The sequence below is a fragment of the Drosophila virilis genome, chromosome 5, assembly GCF_030788295.1.
Source record: "Drosophila virilis strain 15010-1051.87 chromosome 5, Dvir_AGI_RSII-ME, whole genome shotgun sequence".
In the NCBI taxonomy this organism is placed as follows: domain Eukaryota; kingdom Metazoa; phylum Arthropoda; class Insecta; order Diptera; family Drosophilidae; genus Drosophila; species Drosophila virilis.
Window position 1 is genome coordinate 11,833,525 of NC_091547.1, and position 21,086 is coordinate 11,854,610.

Sequence of the window (21,086 nt, forward strand, 5' to 3'; positions counted from 1 at the left end):
TGCCGTAAAAAGTGTACTAATTGTAATATGGAATATGTGTGTGTTTAAGATGTGTCAAGTGATAGCCATAGCAGCTAGTTACGAGCTAAACCAAGCGTACCGAAGGGAGACCGCATTCGCCAGCATCTGTAAGTAGAAGCCATTTACCGTTGTTTCTGCATTCGCTTACAAATATATATAGGTATTTATTGATGCAATAACGATTCTTAAAGTTTTCCTTATCCAATTAAGTCTTATAGCTAAATTCTACTTATTGTTAGTTTCCATTATCTTAGTTGCTTTTGCTTTGTTCTTCTATTTAACATTTGCATAGGTACAATGCGTAATGGGCTTCGGTTATTTCTCATTTGCTCGCTTTGTATTTCAGTGCATTTTTCTTCATTGTTGAAAGTTATTTTCTTCTCTTTGGACTAAGGCAACGCAAGTAAATTTTCATTTCATGTGCGCGGTCTGTTTTTCCGGTATATCGACTATACGCTGATAACAGAATGTTAAGCGGGAAAGCAAGGCCTGCTGTTAACTTCTTAACCGGTAAGGGACTGTAATTTACCAGGGACGCAAACCATTTTTATATTGCCCGCTCGCGTTCAAAATTCAAATTCAAATGAATAATTGACTAAAAATACGAATTATCCATTGCATTGCTTAGATATTGCGAACGGTGCACGTGTTGACAACCTTGTTTATTTTGACAGCTTGGGGCTATATTATTGTACACAACCTGTTGAGATCATGCGCTAATTACGAGACAGACACGCGACCGGATAAAAAATAATTAAGTGCTGACTATTAGTCAGTTGTGTTTGCTGTGACAATATTTCGAATTTGTAAAGTACAAAAGCAGTTCACATGACTCGGCTTTCCTAGTCTCGACATCAGTCTAGGGCCGTTGAATGCTCTGATTTTTTGACATTACAACACAATAGCGACATGCTAATTTCCTGGAAATATTACAATCGGCTTAACATGTGAAAAACAAGGTGTGCAATTAGAACAATTCAAGGTGCTAATTAGAGCAAACTGCAGCCATTTCTCAATTGTATAAAAAGCAATGCTCGGCCACCAATTAGTTACACTTACAATTCCGCCGTCAATCAGCTAACAGCTATACAACATAAAGAAACTCTATTGTAGTGCATTTAACACTTAAACAGATCTAAAGCCAAACAAAATGATGTCTTACAAGGTGAGTAAGCCGGCTAAATATGCAGCTGAATAGGCTCTAATAGATCTCTTGCTCTATCAATAGCATATTTGGCAACTGGTCGCGTGCCTCGTTACTCTGGAAGTGGCTTGTGCCTATCCCCAGGAGCGCCACAGTTCCGTTGAGCCTAGCCAAAGACTGAGTGCAGTAACAGATGTTGTGTATTTAAATACCGACCAGAAACTTGAGCATCTCTACAAAATGGAGCGCACATTGGTCAGGCTGCGCCGTGCCGTGGACGATCTGTCCAATGAGTACGAGAATGCCGATGATATGGAACTGGCCGAGATAAATGTATTTCGGCCACTGTTTCGTTATCGCGGTGAGGTTGCCAGGCGGGTGAAGAATCCTCAACAGTTTGGCTAAAATTTGGCCCCATAATAATAAGTCTAGTTTCGTATACTCAACTCATCAGCTGCATCAGTTTCTGACATTATCATAACGTTTTGTACCAAAAGATTTAGGTTTTAAATTAAAATTACAAAAGAAACAACGTTAAATTTGATTATTTAACATTTAAATACATATTTTATTAGAGCTTTTATACATAGTACATGGTAGAACTTTTGGGGAATTCTATTTTTATATATATATATTTATTTATTTATTTTTTTTGAAAATATCCACTTGTGATTAATCTTATATACACACACATATAAACAATTCTAATAAGATATTTTTTAATTTACAAATATTATTGTTTGTGCTTTTGTCCACATTGCGAATTATGCTTTGTGGATGACACTCAAATTCCTTACATTGCAATGGATTTCCATACTGGACTCTCTTATATATTCTACATATATATGTATATGTATATATATATATGTATATGTATATACAAAATATAGGGAAGACACACAAATTTTAAACACACACAAAATTCAATGGATCTAAAGCCATCTGAAGTAGAAGAAATATGCCAAGTTTTCCGACAGTTTCTAAAGTGTTTGCTTTGTACGCAAATCTCTAGTCAAAGAAATAGAGCTTTTTCGAGATTAACGAGATTACACTGTACTACTACACTACACATATATGTAAAACTTCTAAAAAAGAACAGAAGAACTCTTTAGCAAATATTTTTAAATACTTAGTTAATCTCTGCTAAATAGTTTATGGGAAATATATTAAAGTTCACGTTTAGCTCAAAGCTTGGAAAAAGTTTTGATTTTCTCAATTAGAAAATTAGATTTATGTAGTTTATAGTTTTTGTTGCATTTGCTTGGTTCCATAAAGTTGCTCGCTTCCTTAACTTGTTTTTTTTTTTTTTACATTAAATTTAATTTAATTTTTGATTATCAGGCTTCTTGTTGTTTACAGTTAAAGGACATTGCTGTGTATGTGTCAGTGTGTGTGTGTGTGTGTGTGTGTGTGTGTGTGGGTTTGGTGGTCATCGAAATATCGAAACCTGTTTACATTTTAAGGTTATGTTTAGCTGGTTCTTTTGTTGGTTTTATAAATATTCACATATTATTATTCTTCTTTTTTGTTTTTTATCATAGAGTTACATATTACATATACACTTAAATTTTACATTTCACATACTCGCATAACTTGAAGCATTATTTATTTGGTGTTTTACTTTTTTTTTTTTATTGTTGAGCCGATGCAGTTAGATATATGATATTGTGTTTAGAGCACCTGCAGATTCTCGCAATGCTTGAACTTGGAGTCCTCCTTGCCCAGTATCCAGGTGAGCATCTGTCGCGCCTTCATGCTGGCCAGCATTACGCTGCGGCTCTTATACCAATGCGCCGGCGAGCTGCCATCCCGGGGACCCTGCAAACGATGGCATTTACGCATTTCAGAAGAGTTTGTCTTTATCAGGCACAACAATTGACAATGTTAGCATGTTAAGTTTCATAGAAGTTTATTCTGGCTCGTTAAACGACTTGGTTGCACTCGAAAGTCCGGGCTGTTGTGGTTGTGTTTGGTTAGTTTTGAAATATGTGAAAACAGCAACAAATAATGCACAAGCAATAACAAAACAAGAACGGAACAAACAAAGATATGCATGAGATAAACTCTGAACATTTTGCACACACGACACATTTCCGTTTTGGCAAACCAACAAACTATGGATATAAACTATTTGGAATATGTATTGCTGCTTCGCTGGGGGCAGGAGATCAAAGAAAATATAAATAATGCTGGCAAATTACACTATATGAGCAGTTCCAGTGCCTTCAACATGTCGAAAAACAAAGATATATTTAAATTTATTTAATTGCCTAATTTGGCGTTTATTTAGCTGTCGAAAGTTTGATTTTGGCCTAAAGGTTATACAGTTGAAGGTGTGTTAGACACATGTCAGATTCCTCTTGTTGTTTTGTTATTTTTTCGATTGTTCCTATAGAAACCATATATGGACATGATAGTAATCCCATTTAATAAGGTTTTGCCGTCATGTTTGCAAACTTGCATTTAGCTTCGTCATCTCGAGTATTTTTTTTTTATACAATATATATATTATATATTTCTGCCCAATCAATATGGACTGTCTGTCAACTCTTTGATTGCGTAATATATATATATATATGTAAAACCACTCGACTATTAATACTCATTAGTTTGAAGCTTCACGCCAAGGATTGCAGACGTCTAATCAAAGAATTAGGAATCTATTTAGATAATAAAAACGATTTTCGCTTTTTCTGGAAGTGCTCAGATTACCTAGAAACTCGCAAAGCTGTAGACAGTTAGGTTTTGCATGCAATTTGGATAACATTTAAGATACGCGGGGTAACAACTGGGGGACTAGTTTTTCGGGGGGAAGGAGGTACACAAAGAACTGTACGTAGTTGGTTGGCTGCGTTACTTACCGCATCGTCGGCCTTAAGATCAGTCAATGTCAGACATTTATCAGTTTCTACAGTCTCTAAGTGCTTGTCTTTGCTATCTTTAAACTTAGTTTTGTCTTTCGACTTTTTCGGATTCAGCTGCGAAAGCGAACGTTACAATTACACACACATAAAATGTACATAGATAAATGATAGAGAGAGAGAGAGAGAGATAGATAGAGTGAATTACAAATGTGAAAAGCGCTCAGGTGTTGAAGGCAAAGGCGATAGATGATGTCTAAAGATGTTGAACAACATCTACTGTACTGAAACTGGAGCTGGTTACGCCTAGTCTACCATCCAAAGTCTAAGACACTCAATTGAGTCGATTCCGTTGGGAATCCATTTACACTCACCTGCAATAGATTGTGATCCTTCTTCAGGCGTATCTGGGTCAAAGTGCCGGCGAGCAGCTCATCACAGTTGTGGTTAATGCCCACCGATACCTCAATGAACTTGGCGCCAAAGGTGCAGGCCACGCATTTACCATCTGCAAGAGTCAAGAGCGTGAAAGAGAGAGAGAGAGAGAGAGAGAGAGGGGAAGGGGGGGGGGGGGTTGTTAAATTAGAAAATTGCCAAGAGTCACGCACTGGCTGCACTTGCCCTGCGCTGAGACGGCGCGTGATCTGGCCAAATCAATTTTGTTTGCCACCAAAATGGTGGGTCGATGGCGCAGCAAGTCCATGTCCTGCAAACGCGATAAGATCTGTTTGGCACGCGTAAAGGACTCCTTGTCAATGCAGGAATAGACGACCAGAAATGCATCCGCCTGCTCCAGTTCCTCCTGTTAAAATGATTCAACAAGTTTTACAAATTAAACTCAAAACTCTTAAATACCTTAGACGTGTGTGTGTATGTGTGTGTATATGTGTGTTAATTTAAGTCAACATTAAAAGTTGGTAATGCCCAACAACTACGAGTGCCACGCCGCATGCAACGCCATAAAGCGTCAGCTCATTGCCGTGTCCTGCTGCAGGACTTGCTGCCTGTACGTTCGTGTTTGTTGCTTTCCGTTTCTTTATGCTCGTAAAAATTAAAATTATGGCCACTTTGCCTCATAACGAGCCACAAAGTTGAGAGTTGGCTGTAGCTCAACTTGTTCCTGCATCCTGTCTACTGTCTCTGCATCTGGGCCAGGCAAAAAATGTCAAAAGTTTCCTTGAAATTGCAGCGCGACTTTTAATGATACTCTGAATTTCTAATAGGTGCCTTTTTAAAGCCTCTAAATTAACAGCTGTTTTGCATAACTGACAAGTTGCATAAGCAGCGACTCCTTATTTCACGTAAAATCAGCCAAAATTCAAGAAATCAGAAGCTAGTCGAGGTTTGCTTAAGGAATCTATTGTATATGGGCATACCCAACTTGCGATTTTGCCTAGGATTTTCCAAAAACTGCTTCCAAAATAATCGAAAGTTTATCGACTTATTAATGTCCCTGCAAGGAAACTATATAGAAATAGAAGATGTATTGATAAATGTATCGATTTATTATATTTGCTCGCTTATCGATATCTTCGATAGCTTATCGATCATCTTTTAAACAAAGTACTTGTCAACAATTCGCTAAATTATCTGTTGCTGGCGTTACAGAAGTCCCTGTAGAGCTTATTAATCGTTACTATATCTGGTTTCCTACAAGATAACTTAGTGTGACATGAATAATTCTCAACTGATTCGATATTTATCGATATCGTCATAAACCCGAACTTACATGTCAATACGTTGAGCATTTAAATCTTTCTGATTTAATTCATTTTTAGCTCTTTACTAAACCGATAGCTTTTTCGAAAGACCATATATCCTAAGTAACTTACGAGCTTATATCGTCATGGCCATTTCTGCAACAGCAGCAAACTGCTTGTATATTGTTTTTATTTTTTTGGGGGCTTCCAGACAGGCGTTGCCAGTGGGTGTGGCGGAAGTGACGCTGAATTTTACAGTGTTGGCTACTTTTATTCTTTCAGTTACTTGTGTGGCTAAAACATAGCCATCAAGCAACGCCAGGCACATCCGGCATTTTGGCAGGAATTTACGATTGCCAAATGCATACACCACGTTCTTCGCGTGTGTCTGGGCGTGTGTCTGAGTGTGTCAAGGTATTTATGATTGACGGCCATGCTTGTGTGCATTTGGACTCGAGTTGAGGCAACATTTTTGCTGTTTATTATTTGTTCTTTCAACTTTCAACTTTTGCGTGAACGCGCAACGCTTTAATGCGCTTGGCTTTGTGCTTGCTCTGTGTCCAGAATGTATAAATTGTTGCCATATCCTTTTGTTTGACAACGCTGCAAGCTGCCCCAACACCTAACGCCGCCACCCGCACGCTTGCGACCTCCCCTCTGTCTGTCTGTTGGCCCGCAATCGTCGCCTTAATCATCGTCCATTATTGCTTGCGCCAAAGCGCGTTCCCCTCAACCGAACCAAACGTATAGATGTATATATATATATATATACATACGCTTTAGGATCCATTCGCACGCCCATTTCACCGTCCCGCCCTGCCCCGTTCCGGGCCAGCAGTACGTACGTCGTCGGTTTGGCCGTTGGGCGTCTTGCTGGTCATTTGGCATTTGGCCAGCAATTTGGCATTTCGATTGCATGTTTATCGCCGCTCTGCGTATTGTTGTTGTTCTTGTTGTTTTGCTTGTTATTGCAAAAATTGTTCAGTATTTGTTATTCTTGCCATTTTGCCATACCCCTGTAGGACCCCCGCTGAAATAATTGGACCGGTCCGCATAGGCTTGAAGAATCTCTTCGGTGTATTTCATAAGAGCACATTGCTATCTGTCATTTAGCTCAGGCATAGCATTTTTTAAATGATCTGCTTAATTCAATTCTCGAAGGATCTCCATGGTCAATTTAAATTACCTTTTGAACTTTCTTTTCTTACACTCAGTTGCGATTTGTTTTGTGAATAGAAAAATCTTAGAAATATATATATGCTTACATTTTTTATTTGCTTGCATTATTATTTATTCACGAAATGTGTAATGTTCCGTTAAGTATATATATAATTCCATATTCGTTTGTCTTTTTCAATGCAAACGTTTCTCACACTTTCAAAACTATCCGTCTTTCTGTTGCAGGCAGAACCTATGGAATAACCGTCCAGATTGGAGCACTATATCATAAAGCTGACATAGGAATGATCAGTCATAGGGTAAGTGCTTATATGTAAAACTTTATTGTTTATCAAGATATCTTGTTCTATACTAATTACACAATAGGCAAATCTTAGAATCTTAGAAATTTCGATTGACAACAAACTTAGCATTTACGAGCTTTACTATTCTGACATATCTGCAAAATTGTAAGGGTAATGCATACAAGGGTATCAAATCTTCGGCGTGCCTTAGTAAAACTTTCACTATCGATTTTAGGTAAAATGCTCTTCTCCATTGTTACACATACAGTATAAAGTCAGCCAGAAACTCGTGGATATTTCTAAGAATTTTTTTATTATCAGAAAACAAACTAATCGCATAGCAAGATCACTTGATCTGTCGGTGATTCCTTCTCCTTCCTTCTTCTTAACGTGATTCCTTCTAGCAGTTTATAGAGTACAATAGACTGTCTATTCTGCAAATGCGGCTACTTCTTAGAACATGTCTTATTTATATTTACTTCTAGCCGTCATATTGCTATGTTTATCCCATTTCATTGCCTGTTTAATTTTGGTTAGTGTACATCATAGTCGATCTTAGTGTTCATCCTGTACTTTTATGTTGTTTCAGTCTTCATTTCTCAAGTACCTGACTAGCTTAGCCTTTTTCTCGAGTAGCTACACGGCATGCCGAGGCTCAGCATAAAGAACTCAACCACCTTTTGCTCTGTTTTTGAAGGTACAAAACATTCCTTCTGCCGACTGGCACTTGGGTATGCCGGCAACGTAGCAGCATGCTGCATGACACAGCACTCAAAAATCTTCTTCCTTTCTGCCCTTCTCCCCCCCCCCCTCCCCTCCCCTCTCTTTCTCTTTTTGTCTCGCCCTCTTTATGCAACTTGCAGTTTTGGTAAAGTTCTTGGCCAGTTTCAGTTCTGCCGTTTTATATTAATATTTCCAGTTATTCAGAGATTTCGCTTTTGTGGTCTAATTAGTGGCTGCTTAAACTTTGAGGGGCGGCATTTGTTGTGCCCCGCCCACTTTAGACACAATTCAAGTCACATTTGCTTAGTTTGCATTTGTAATTAATTGAATTTGTGCCGAGACAAAATAACAAATGGCTTTCGGTCAAGTTCAAGCGGTTGGCTCTGTGCAAACGCCAAAATTTGTCTTCCAGTTGCAAGGCTAGAAATTGTAAATGTAGTTGTAGGCAGTCCCTAGGTTAATATTGATATATTTAACAACAATTATGGCACGCACACACACAACAACAATGCTGGTCTTTAGGGACAAGCGCCCGAACGGACAACAGCTGCAAACTAAAGTTGAGATATATGTGTGAGTGTGTGTGCGTGTGTGTGCGTGTGTATTTGTTTTTGTGTGTGAGTGTGTTGTACACTTTGACAAACGGATCGTTTGGGCATTTGCGCTTGACTTACCTTGCTTTCCGGATTGCCAGTGAGGAACTTCAGCTCCGACTCGGTGCCATTCAGAATAATTGAAATGTTTTGCTCGTCCTCATCGCACTCTGCAAAAACCCAGATCAAGGGGCAGGGTATTAGTTTTTTTTTTTTTTTTTTGTAAATGTATCATCCGACAGCTGCTGCACTTACCTGGTCCATCGTAGGCATTGATGCAGTCGGAGGTGCGAAATTGGGAAACGAGCGCCTGTTTGCCGACACCGGGCGAGCCGAGCATCTCGACACGATAGAATTCCACCGGCTGATGATTATCCTGGCCGGAGCTGGCTGCGAAGCCATTGCTGCTGCCGCCATTGTAATTGTTGCCCAGCCCCAGACTGCTGCCGCCGCCGCCGGCACCGTTAAGACCGGCCATCGCATTACGCGGATGCATGGGACTAACCGGCGCGAGGCTGTTGCTGCGCGAGCGACGTCTGCGGAAGGAGTCGCCGCGATTGATGATGCCTGCATGAATGTGGTGCAAGCCATGAGTTGCATGTCAAAAAAAAAAAAGAACCACGCAAAAATGTTCTAACTGCAACGCATGGCTCGGGCCTATGCGGCGTATGCGCAACGAGACGGCATGTGTTACTCATACGCCGCGTTGAGCCTGGCTAAAATTACGTTTGCCTGCCGGAGGCAGCAGACTCTGACTACACAAACAAACTAAAACAACAACAACAATGCTTAATCTATCTATTGTGTGAGCTACAGCCCTCCCCTCCTCTCTTCTCCTCTCCTTTCCTCCAACCGCACTTCGTGTTGTCTGCGGCCGTAATATGGCGAACATGTTGCCAGTTGTTGCGCCTTTTCAAATGCTGCTGCAGCCCTTCAATTTATTTAGTTTTTGTTATTTCACTCTTCGTGGTTTATTTGAAATGGTTTTCGTGCAGCTGTGCAGCAGGCGGACAGTAAGATTGAATAGAGGCTTTAAATTTAAAAATTCATTAGCTGCAATGTGCATTTACGCTTATCTATAAATTTTAGCCAGTCACATTGAGGCAGCCATTTGAAATGCCAAATTTCTGTTTATATTTTGTGGTGGCCAGTGCAGATTGTTTGCCTATATGTCGGACCTATGTAAATATTTTATTTGTGTCTGCCCGATTGGGCTAAAGTACATTAGTAAATGTATAAAGCGATCCTAAACAAATGTTTAAAGTTGTCTCTGGCATCGAAATTTTCCTCGCAGCGTTGGCTTTTACTAGAATCTATTACTACTAAGAGCTTCGATAACATAACTTTTTGCATCGTTCTTGTTTTCTGAACAATATTGCTATAACTCGCCTGTTTCTATATATATAAATACAGCCCAGCACTTTAGTATTTACAACGATCCTTACCAATATTAAGAGCACCTAGGATGTTATCGATTGTGTTATGTACCAGTTATCGAAATATTCGATAGCGCCATTTGACGATAAAGTAAGGTCTCCAAAGATTTGCAACACTGTGTACATAGCGACACATATGCAAACATATTTTACAGTGTATTTAACACAAGGATCAGCTGCAAGTTGTGAAGATTATGCCTTTGTTTACCAACTGCTGTGAGTACACGATATGCATTTACAAATAATTTTGTTTGGCAAACATCACAAAATAGTTAGTTGAGCATTTTATAGACAGCTTAATTGTTGCCTGTTTTGTTTTAGTCAAAACAAATTGCGGATTGCATTTCTATATCTATTTTGATTTGAATATATCAATTGACAGAATGCATATGAAATGTACTCATTTAAGCAGTTGAAAATTGAAAAGTCTTCATGAATGTATTCATTCAATGTCGTCAAATTGAGCCAACGGTTTAAGAAAAATAACTAAAAAAAATCCGCAACAATATTGTTTGCATTCGACTTGTGCCGGTTTATGCGATTGTTTTGTGTACATTTAAATGTCATAAATAGATTTATGGCCTGCTTTATTGCATTCAGTTATTTCTGAATTTAGCCAAGAGATTTTTCTCAAGCAAACGCTGCGGTCATTAATTGTGTAAATTGAATTAATTGCCAAAATGGCAATAAAAATCTACAAATGCATAAATATGTGTATTTGCATGTGCCCGAGCAGGACCCCCAGGGTGGTGGGGTAGGGTGGGAAGGGGCGTAGGTGTGCGGCCATCATCATTGGAAAGCCATAAAATCGCCCGGCTGGGTGGCAATTTATAGTATAGCAAAAATTACAATTGCGATTTTGCAAAATTTCATTTGAATTTTCGTTGTTAATATTGTGAATGCGAGCCGAGCCAACCCAAAAAAAAAAAAAGAAAAGTATAAGAAAAAGAAAAGGTGAAAACGGCTGACCATAAAATTTAGCTTTTAAACAATCGTTTTTCTTTGTGTTCTGTTTCGTTTTGTTACAATAAATATTTGTACAAATGCCGAATGTTTAAATTTAGCTGAGTCAAATGATCAAGTGTTTAGCTATAGAAATTGCCCAAGTTTATGCCTTTAACATTTAGCTAGATGAACTCTGAAATGTAATCAAAAATAATTGAACTCTTTGGCATAACTAATATGCCAGCAGAATCTAAACAGTGGAAAAACTTTGAAGAGTTTTCACTTTTCAAATTAATTTTCATTCATTTTTGAGTATTTTCCTTTTCTTATGTTTCGTGGAATTTATCTCAATCGACGCAGCTTTTGTTTAACTCATTTTGCTCTTTGCTCTTTTTGATGTGTCTTTAAATTATTATTTTAGCTATTTTCGCCTTTCGAAGTTGCCTTCACGCATTGTTTGAACATTTTTTGATAATGAATAACTGCTTGAGAAAATAAATATCAATTTTTATTTGCCGATTGATTTAAAGTTCGGCGAGTGTTGCACGAGATTTTGCACATGTTTGCCTTTTGCTAAATTATTTTCAGCTGGGTATTGGACGCTTTCAAGGTGGTTGGAGATCAAATTGGTATATATATAAATATTGATATTTTGTGAAAATTCAAGGATGTGGCAAACGAACAAAATCTCCCTGATTCGACAGGGCTGCAGTCTGCCGGGTCTATATGTACATATAGAATCTTAAAGCTCATCGACAGACGACTCGGTCTTAAAGACGTAAAGATATCCCCTCTGTTATTACTGCTCACATATGCAATTATATAAACAATATTTGTTTAATGGATATCTCACAGTCGAGCATGAACGAACGTTTCACTTTTTATTCGCTTGTATATAATTTATTTAGCTCAGATGAAGCCAATTAAGCTATGCCAGCTGGATGAACCGCGCCTCATCTAACTCGTATGTGCCGATTCGGTCATACACACGACCATGCCCACGTCACCGAACGCCCAATGTCCAGAGACATCCTTGAGCGGGGCGTGCGTGGACGTGATTCAATTATAATTGAATTTACACAGCGAGCGTCATCATAACCAGGCGCAGTTCTGCAGCCAGGCTCCCAGCTCGCACACCATTTCAATCTTAAGCACAGCAGAAGAGCTACACACACACACACACACACTCGTACACATACACACACACACGTGCACGCATAACAGGCAACGCATTGTGGCCGCTTTTGGACAGCTTTTCATTGAATTTTTCACTGGGTGGCGCTTCATTGGCTGACGCTGACGACTGACACATGCTAGCGCTTCAATTAATCATACCAACAGCCCACCAAACCCCAGGCCCCCCTACGCACTTCAATGAAATTTTCTGTAAATGTTCTTTATTTTCGCTGTGGTTGTTGTTTAAATTCAAACTGTAAACATAATTGATGGGGTTTTGCTTGCTTTACGGTTTGGCGATTCGTGCCTGAGTCGACTGCGTATTAAGTTTAATTAAATTTGTGCACATGACGCACCCGGCACAACCACAAGGAATTCACACACACATGCACAGACTCTCGGTGGGATGACTACTTGCATATGTAGACACTCTCTTGTATTCGAAAGCAATTTAGTTGAGTAAACGCTGGCAACTTCATTGAATTTTAATATGCAGCGTGTTTCGTATGCCATTTGAAACATGTCCCCAGTCTGCGCTTCATTTACCCAACCAGTGTCAAAAGACTGACAATTTAACGTACTCAACTCAACTATATAGATATATATATAAATATAATATATGCTATATATGTATATGGATACGCAAGGCGACAGTCGCTGCCAGTTACAAAGTTTCACTTGAAGTCCAACAGCGCCGCTTGAATACCCTATCAAATCTTGCACTTTAATGTGCATGTTCTCTAGCCAATGCACAGAATCTTGAAGTGCATTTAGTTTATTTTGATGTCAATTGCGCGAATGAAGTCTAAAAGGCGTTTGATAGAGATCTCATATATCCAACAGAAAATTGATTCCCGGGAGCACTTCAGACGGGAAGTCATTTGCAGCATTGATCGATTTAATCTTGGTTAGATTGAAAGACATATAGACATTTCTTGGAGTTTTTCGCTAGCGCTCAAAAAAATAACTATATATGTCTAAAATATTACTTTCATTCAAAAAGGCTGTCTGATGCTTGGCTAAGTCTAAATACCCGCTTTTAGGGCATGGCAAATGGCTGTTTGGTGTCAATTCTAGCAAAGAGTGTTTGGATGTGTGTGTGTGTGTGTGTGTGGGCTTGTGTGTGGCAGTTGAGCTTAAACACGTACTTAAAGGAGACATGCATTTATGCAGGCTGAGACACACGCACACACACACACACACACACACACACACACACACACACACACACACACACACACAGCGCGCAGCTAAAGCATGCTAAGTTCTCGTTAAGGTTTCGGTTTCGGTTTCCGTCTCGGTTTCTGTCGGATTGGCCCACGTTGCGTATGTGTATCAATAACGTGACACAAATATAGAAATGTTATCTGTTGAAAACTAAAGAGTGCGTTGTGCCTATCTTAAGTGGCATTAAATGACACTGATTGCCTTTTAAGGCAACCTTTTTGAGAATTCACCATTTTCTTCACACACAATAATTGTACATATGCCAAATGGCCTGGTTTGCCCAGAGTCCAAATTGTTGCTGGCATGTGTGTTGCCATTGTAAAATCTAAGCTCCGGCATGCAGAGCTGGCGTCGCTTTTGTTGATTTTCCATTTCGGAATTAATAAATGCGGCTAAGAAGCCTTTTGTGTAGCTGCCCCATACGGTGTCCGTGTCTGATTTCTCTTTATCTATCGACTGCTGCCTTTGTCACTTACCTCCTTTGGATGCACTAAATGTGCGCAGGCGATCCACATCCTCGTCGTCATCGTTCACTCTCAGATGGTGCATGTTCATTGTGGGCACGTCCAGGAAGGCGTTCGATTTTCTATGCCCTGCAAAATCATGATATTAATTTAATTTCTATCTTTATAAATTGCATTACAATCAACGATTGCAATTTGTTTTACAAGCAAGCGATGCACTTTTCTCAACTTGAGATTGCAAGAGTGCACAAATGTGTAGGATGTTGCAGATTATATGAAATTTATTATACGAAGCGTAAAAAGTGCATCATATTTCTATACCATTGTATCTACACGAGACGAGAATGTATTGAAAACACATCAATTTGAAGTGAATTTTCTAGAACTGTCTTTATAATCTGACTACAGTATTATGTCATATGATGGCATAGAAACTTTGGATAAATCCAGTTCTTAATTATTTTGCCAAGCTTTCTATCAAGTTGAACGAAAATCTGACTGATTTATTTAATATTTTATTTTAGGCAACATGCATAAGTTCTATAATGGCTTAAAAGATAGAAAAATGACATATTAAGTCTGTCTATCACATCTCCCTGATTAATGTGTGCTGTTATTATATGAGTCAAACAATTGCTCTATTGTTATCTCATACAATAATGCATAATACTAGATCTATTGTCGGAGTTAGGCATATTATTGCCTTGAGTAAGTTTCTCTTTCCAGACAGCTTGCTTATAAGTATCCACCCAAGATCAATTTCCTACATAATAATCTATTGACTAATTTATAAACAAGCGTATTTATGCAGCGGCCGCCCGAAAGGCTTTGCTCTTGTTTTTCATTGCCCGGTAATGTCAAGTTTTTTCTTTTTACCCTTTGAAAGCGATTTCTTGTTGTTGTTTGCTGCCTGACACAGATTTATATACAAAGGCGTCAAGTGGAGGGGTAGTGGCAATGGGGGCGTTACCATAAGTACATTCGCTGCTTTATTCAGATTGGTGTGCGCCAAAAGTGGGTCAATGGTTAAGTTTAACGATCGTCCAGTCTGAATGCGGCGACAGGGCGTTAATTAAATCAACTTTATACGAAAAATCTATTATAAGCATGTGCACATCAAGTTTATAAGGCGCTAATGGAACTGTTTGTCGCTTAAAGTGCCTCGAATTTTGTTCATGATTCAGTGCGCCCTTCTCCCGCAGCGCTATAAATAGTCTCTCATAACTAGGAACATTGTCTGTCGCCAGCTCCTGCTGTTGCTGCCGGCTGTAAAACGATTTATGGGCCGCCTGCTCAATTTGGCTAGTATCTTGAGCTGCATTAAGGCCGCATTAAATGCGGCCACTTGACTAATTTGTGTGGCAGCACACTTTTTGATTGCCCCGACGGCCATTACAAGGACTCTACTCACCGTGTGGCTGCGGCCGGCGCTGGGAGAGCTTCCGGCGCTGCGGGGGCGTCTCCGTTTCGCTGAGACGAGGCTCGCTGGTGCAATAGGGGCGCGTCTCCTGCAGCGTGGTTTGTTGCTGCTGCTGCTGCTGTGCCTGGGTGCGTCGACGTACCTGTAAAGAGGCAGATCAAATCGATCGGGGGATTAACAGCAAGTGAGACCAGAAAGAACAGCTGCTCCCAGCCGAACCAATGTACCTAGCTCAATAGCTGTATCGGAGTCGAAAAGTTAGTATTGGATATCTAGACCAAACTTCACTTCCCCATCATATTTTTTAAATATAGTCTGTAGTTGACACTAATTTCCCAAAAAGCTATATAATCTCTGGGAAAACAAAGGGACATAAAGTCGCCAGATCTGCTTTAAGAAAATGTTTATGAATACCTTCTACTATTTCGTGACAAATAATACCTTTTTTGCAAGGCTAGCTGAGCTTAAGGCCAACGTGGCGTATACTTAATCTTTCGTTTTAGCCCATCAGCCATTGCAACATCAATCAGCTGCAGCTGAGGGACAAAGCAAAGGACCTGGCCATGGTTATACCTAAGGCTATTTCTGAGGCGATCAGCCTTTGATTTATGCACTGCAGCACGCAGCAGAAGAGGAATTAAATTGCAAAATGTCGAACACAAATCAAATTGCATTTGTTTGTCACCCTAGCCACAGACCCCCCCCCTCCCCTCCCCCCGGGCGCACTTTGCATCACTTTAGAATTTATGGACTGCTTCAAGACTTGGCACAGCATCAAGTCGACATTTCGGACTGATTAACACAGACAAACAAGAATTGAGGGCAAAAAAAAAAAAACGCTGAGCTGGCTAGGAGAACGGCAAAATGTCAAGGGCGCACCACCCATTCGGTGGTTTTGTGGCTCTCGAAATGGCAATCAACATGGCGTTTGTTTCTAATGCACGTCCTGCGGCTAACTAATACCTGCGTTACGGCAATTGCTGCCTGCGCCGGCAGCGTGTTGACAACGCAATGAAAACTCATTTAAACACCTGTCCGTGCACCACTCTGTGCCTGTCGCTGTCGCTGTGCCACACCTGCCCCACAGGCAGCCTCATTTGGCAGTGCTAAAGCAGTTGCTGGTTGCAGCTAGTTTTCCGCACAAAACTTTCACCGACACATGTGAATGTTGGCTCAGAACTTTGTTAGCAGCTTCCGGCTGTGCAGTGCACCACCCACACCCTCATCCCTCTCCAGCGCCTCCACCACCTACAACGTACGCTAATAGCCCGCACCCTTAGCCCGGCTCACTTTGTGGCTTTCGCACACTGGGCTAGCCGGATGCGTTGCTTACGTGCTGGCATCAGCCGTCAAGTGTCTGCGGTTTTGGGCCACACTGAGAGCTTTGTTGTGGGATGGGGGCTGACGGGTGGCGGCTATTAGGCAAGTTTTGTGGTGTTTATTTAGTGGCCAATGCCCAGCGCCTTTTTATGGCGCCCACAATTCATGGTCCGCCCGGCAGCTCGGCAGCTCGCGTGACCCGTAATTGCAGCTCTTGTGCCATATTTGCGTGTTTCTTCATTTTCGGATTTAATCAAATATTGCGGCAGGGGGTCAACCGTATATGTATATATATATATATATATATATATATGTGTTCCTTCTTTGGTGTCACTGCCGGATGCAGCATGTCTTCACTTGCTGGGGTAAAATTAATTACATCCGGCTTTTGTGCGTTTGATCCGGGCCAACTGTCGTCGTACTGGCTGCCCAGGTCCTTGCTCCTTGTCTTCAATTTGTATCTGCTTAATTCCCAATTAGTCCTTGGGGCATTGCGCAGCTGTGAATTTATTTCATTTGTCCAGCATATAAACAACACGAGCTTACAATATGTCGTGCATAGAGTCTATATAAATATGATTGGGTATGCTGCAAGGCTACAATAATATCCCTTTTATAAAACGACTAAATAGACCAGGCTTAAGAAATTAAAGGTTATTTTACAAGTGCGTATTGTGTATTACATTTTCGGGAAAAGTCACCCTCGCCTGGCTGGAAAATGTTTAAAGAAAGGTTTACTTCCAGTGCGATGGCTCTCTCTCTCTCACTCTCTCTCGCTTGCGTTTATTATTTACAATTAAGGAATATATGTTTCACTTATTTTGTAGAATCCGCAGTCGAAATATACTAGGAAATACAAATTGGAAGCTTTTTATCCGTTCAACTTTAAATTCTTGTCAAAAAAAAATTATTAATTCGTCCTTTACCCTTTCCCATAAACTCCACGCCAAAGCTGAAAAATTTTTGCGAAATTTTATTTGTGTTTATTTATTAAGCGGCTTGTAAGCTCGCTGTCAGTGTCGGGTTTTTATCAATACTTTCAATTTTGGAAAATAGATTGGAATGTTCCATGGGTAAATCTAAATTTGCTTTTTGTCAGACCTCGCCTAATACCTACTTAAGCAAGCATACATATTTGTAGTTTAAACATTGTTTCGTAGTTGTCAAGCGTTTCTTTAAAAGTGTTCCAGCCACAACGTTTCACTTGCCCATTCGCACGAGTTACCGTTGGAAATCCTTGGATGGTAGCTCCCCGTTTTATGAAGTTATCACAAATAAAAGACAAATGCTATCACCTAGCTCTTAATAAAATCTGAATTATAGTATTTGTTATATATAGGGCTGACGTCTGCGGATCGTAGACCATTTCCCATTTCGAGTCTGTTGCAAAAACAACATGCTGTCTCAGATGACTTTGCAACATTCTGTGGGGACTCTCAGCCAAGTACAGAATGTCTTGGTTTAGGCCTCCCACACAGTGGAGGGAGCTATAATTAGAGCCTACTTTTAGTTAAGCTAGTTAAACTAGCTACGCAGACTAATTGCTAGTCGATATTTCTTTCGCGTGCTTATGAACAATCGATAGTATCGTATTTCAATAGAGAGAAGCGCATTTTAAATAATAATGCATTATATGATACATTTATCATTAAAATAGAAATTTAATGAAAAATTGTCTCTACTTAAATAGAGTATTTTCCCTGTAACCCGCTCAGAGTTCATCCATTAGCGAATAGCTACATGCATTACATGCAAATGACTTTTTTTGTTGTTGTTTCTGTTTTAGTTGAAATGAGTTTTTGTTGCTGTCCTTGTTGTTGTTGTTGTTGTTGCAGTTGGCATGGTATGGGCGTAGTTCTGCTTATCCTGATATGCCAATCTCTGAGAGCGTCGTGTTTTAACTTGTCATTAGTCCGTCTTTGCGTCTGGCATTGGCAGGGCCTTCGCCTTTTATCTGTCTCCTGCTTTTTCCACATTCTCATTAAACTTTGCTGTCTGCGTCGTTTATCGTGAACTTATTATGAAATCGTGAGAGCTCAAAGTTTTATACGAGCAACAAGAGCAAAAAACCAAACAAAATATAAAATACAAAACTCATTTCGTTCCGGGAGAAGAGCCACGCCCAGCAACAGTGCCGCCCATATGTGGCATGTGTGTGCAGTAGAAAACTTGTTGCAGAGTTTGAGCAACTTTTTGCCACATGCCTCGTAAATTCAACATTTGACATTCTTCACCTTTAAGCGCGCTGCACATTGCTGCGTAGCTGTTGCGAAAATCACCCGCAGGACACGCAGCAAGGACAACGACTCGCGACTCTAGTTTTCGCACTCATCCGGCAGACATTACGCATACGCAGTGTATGCCTCGTCCTCTGACGCATGTGACATGTGATGTTGCTTTTGTGCAGCATCGCAGCAAAAATTGAATTTGGCCCCCAGCACATAATTCAATTCACAGTCACACACACACACACACACACACACACACACACACACCACACACACAGTCAATCAAAATGCAGATGTTGCTGATAATGAAGGGGTGGGACGCTGCGTGCTTAAATGGCACAAAAGTATCTCATTTGGGGACATATGCAAAGATCTTAAATGGCACGTGGCACGCTTTGGCAGATTGTCAGCGCTGTCCTTCGATTCGGTTAGCTCTGGTATCGGGTTTGTTATGACGTGAAACTGGATGCCCGCCTGTCAAACTGTTGTCCTCTTGTCCTGCTGCCTGCCGGCAACGTCTCCCTTGGGCGCTGTTCCGATTTCACAATCAATGCCAACAACATTTGGCGCCAAATCGATAAACATTTGTGATATGATATCAAAGCACATCTGACCAGCAGGAAAGTTTCGTGAAAGCATGTGTCCCATAAGAAACTATACTTATGCATAAAATATGAAAAGGCTCGTTTTTAATTAAATGTATGTATATTTGCTCTTACGTTCTGAGCCTGGCCCCAGTTTCATTAATAATAATATCAAACTATATTTTGATTCTTCGCATCTCTGTGAAAAGCCCTACATGTTATTCTACTTTGATTTCTAGCTACAGAAATTAATTTGATTATAGTTCTGTATATTCTCTCATTGAATAAAAAAAAACGGCCTACTGGTAAAGCTATGCTCTGTTGCTGTTGTTAAGCTACTTTTCGATTATTTGCCAGTCAAGTAAACTTATGAGTATATATCAGTTGTGCTCCAGTACACGAGTTTCATAATATCAATTGAGAAAGAGTGAGAGGGGGAGAGTTCGAAACTGGATATATATATTTTATTAAACATTATGAAATTTCTACACAACTCTGACCATCACATTGGGGACCCCCGGCTACCAACGGGTTTAATGCAATGCAGTGACTACACGATTTGGCCAAAGGTTCCGCTGGGCCCGGTGATCAGCGTGATCCAGCGGGCGCACGATGGCATTGAGGTAAAGGTGCTGACCGAGCTGCTGATACTGGACGAGGCGTACAGGAGCTACTTCAATGAGTGGCTCAAGGAGCTGGGACTGCAGCGCATGGCCGCCGAGAAGCTGTGGCCATTGACGCGCGACTTTTCCATACAATCGGATGTCACCTGCCGGAGGCCGCTGCCGCGCAGCGTGGATGCCGAGGATGTGATTATTAACAAGTATCAATTGCACTATCAGATCATATTGGGCTCCAATCTGGCGATGAATCGTGGCATTAGCGGCATACGCGCTAACCTGTTGTCCTTTCGCCGCGAGTTCAACAAACTGGATCTAACCGAGCAGACGCCCTTCATACTGGGCGATGCATTTCACAAGCCCATCAAGTTTTTTGTGGATCTGGCGGAAGAGCTATTCAACTATTTCTATAGTCATTACCTGAAGCTGGATTGTGGTGCACGCCATTTGGATCCGAGCGACTTGCAATCGCTGGAGAACTACCAGAAGATGCTGAAACCGTGCGAGGAGTTCGAGGAGTATCTGGTGTATAATCTCAGCTACTGTCACTGCCTGCGTCCCTCACAGCCCTGTCCCGAGCACGTCAAGCCCCAGCAAAAGTCGTTGGAAATCCAAGATGCTCAACGTCACGCCCTGCTGAGTCGCTGCCGACAGCGTCTGTCTAAGATGACGAGAAAAACTGAAGAATCCATTCAAGCTGTCCATCAGTCCTTGCTCAATAGCGTTGATCTGGAGCATGAGTTGCGCATGAATCAGCTGACCACTCGGCTCGCACAGTTGCGCGAAGGCCACTCGGTCCGGAATTTGGGGCACGAGCGCAATCTCGTCCAGCAAATGATATACGCTTTGAGCCCCTCCCTGATGCCGCCCACATTTCATCCACAGACATTCACACCACCTGCCTCAATTCTACCGCATCCCCCGCTTCCCTAGCATACCTAGCTTTTCGTCAGTTACCAGTAAATCCAATAAGTTGATATCGTGCTCGGCCCCCGCCCAAAATGGAATTTAATAAATCTGCAAACTACAAATTACAAACTGTAAATTACCGACCCCCAATAAATATGCACCCCCATGGCATGCTCAAAGTAAAATACAGCGCAATAACCAATTTGCATGTAAATACAACAATGAACTTTCCCGCTTTCCGGCACGCAATAT

The 21,086-nt window shown here is 40.7% G+C and overlaps 4 protein-coding genes across 6 annotated transcripts in view; 3 read left to right on the plus strand and 1 right to left on the minus strand.

The window, feature by feature from the left end:
• The first annotated feature begins 13 nt into the window (after positions 1-13).
• The window catches only part of ASPP (Ankyrin-repeat, SH3-domain, and Proline-rich-region containing Protein), a 78,080-nt gene continuing 57,007 nt past the window's right edge, over positions 14-21,086 (plus strand). Inside the window, exons 1-2 of the mRNA XM_032436464.2 lie at positions 14-128; positions 7,131-7,204. The gene's annotated coding sequence lies outside the window, so the exon portion shown is untranslated. The remainder of the gene's footprint in view (positions 129-7,130; positions 7,205-21,086) is intronic.
• LOC6625682 (uncharacterized) lies at positions 921-1,704 on the plus strand. The gene is made up of 2 exons (XM_002050279.4): positions 921-1,186; positions 1,250-1,704. The coding sequence occupies exons 1-2, from the start codon at positions 1,172-1,174 to the stop codon at positions 1,568-1,570; spliced, it is 336 nt and encodes a 111-aa protein (XP_002050315.1). The 5' UTR covers positions 921-1,171; the 3' UTR covers positions 1,571-1,704.
• Positions 2,411-21,086, minus strand: part of Rgk3 (Rad, Gem/Kir family member 3) — a 32,359-nt gene continuing 13,683 nt past the window's right edge. Inside the window, exons 1-9 of one of the 3 annotated variants that reach the window (XM_002050278.4) lie at positions 15,401-15,541; positions 15,165-15,315; positions 13,766-13,882; positions 8,761-9,072; positions 8,587-8,675; positions 4,648-4,828; positions 4,401-4,534; positions 4,027-4,143; positions 2,411-2,983 (exon numbers count right to left, since the gene is read on the minus strand). In XM_002050278.4, the coding sequence (XP_002050314.2) occupies positions 2,837-2,983; positions 4,027-4,143; positions 4,401-4,534; positions 4,648-4,828; positions 8,587-8,675; positions 8,761-9,072; positions 13,766-13,844 (1,059 nt within the window). In that variant the 5' untranslated portion in view covers positions 13,845-13,882; positions 15,165-15,315; positions 15,401-15,541 and the 3' untranslated portion in view covers positions 2,411-2,836. Of the gene's footprint in view, positions 2,984-4,026; positions 4,144-4,400; positions 4,535-4,647; positions 4,829-8,586; positions 8,676-8,760; positions 9,073-13,765; positions 13,883-15,164; positions 15,316-15,400; positions 15,542-21,086 lie in introns of those variants that run through there. The other 2 variants (XM_032436465.2, XM_015174492.3) reach the window with 2 other exon arrangements.
• On the plus strand, positions 19,683-21,019 carry LOC6625642 (uncharacterized). The gene has a single exon (XM_002050276.4). It carries the CDS (start codon positions 19,782-19,784, stop codon positions 20,856-20,858), a length of 1,077 nt encoding a protein of 358 aa, XP_002050312.1. The 5' UTR covers positions 19,683-19,781; the 3' UTR covers positions 20,859-21,019.

Bases quoted from the DNA above. Each gene is read 5' to 3' on its own strand.
- LOC6625642 (XM_002050276.4), top strand. From the start codon at position 19,782: ATGAAATTTCTACACAACTCTGACCATCACATTGGGGACCCCCGGCTA.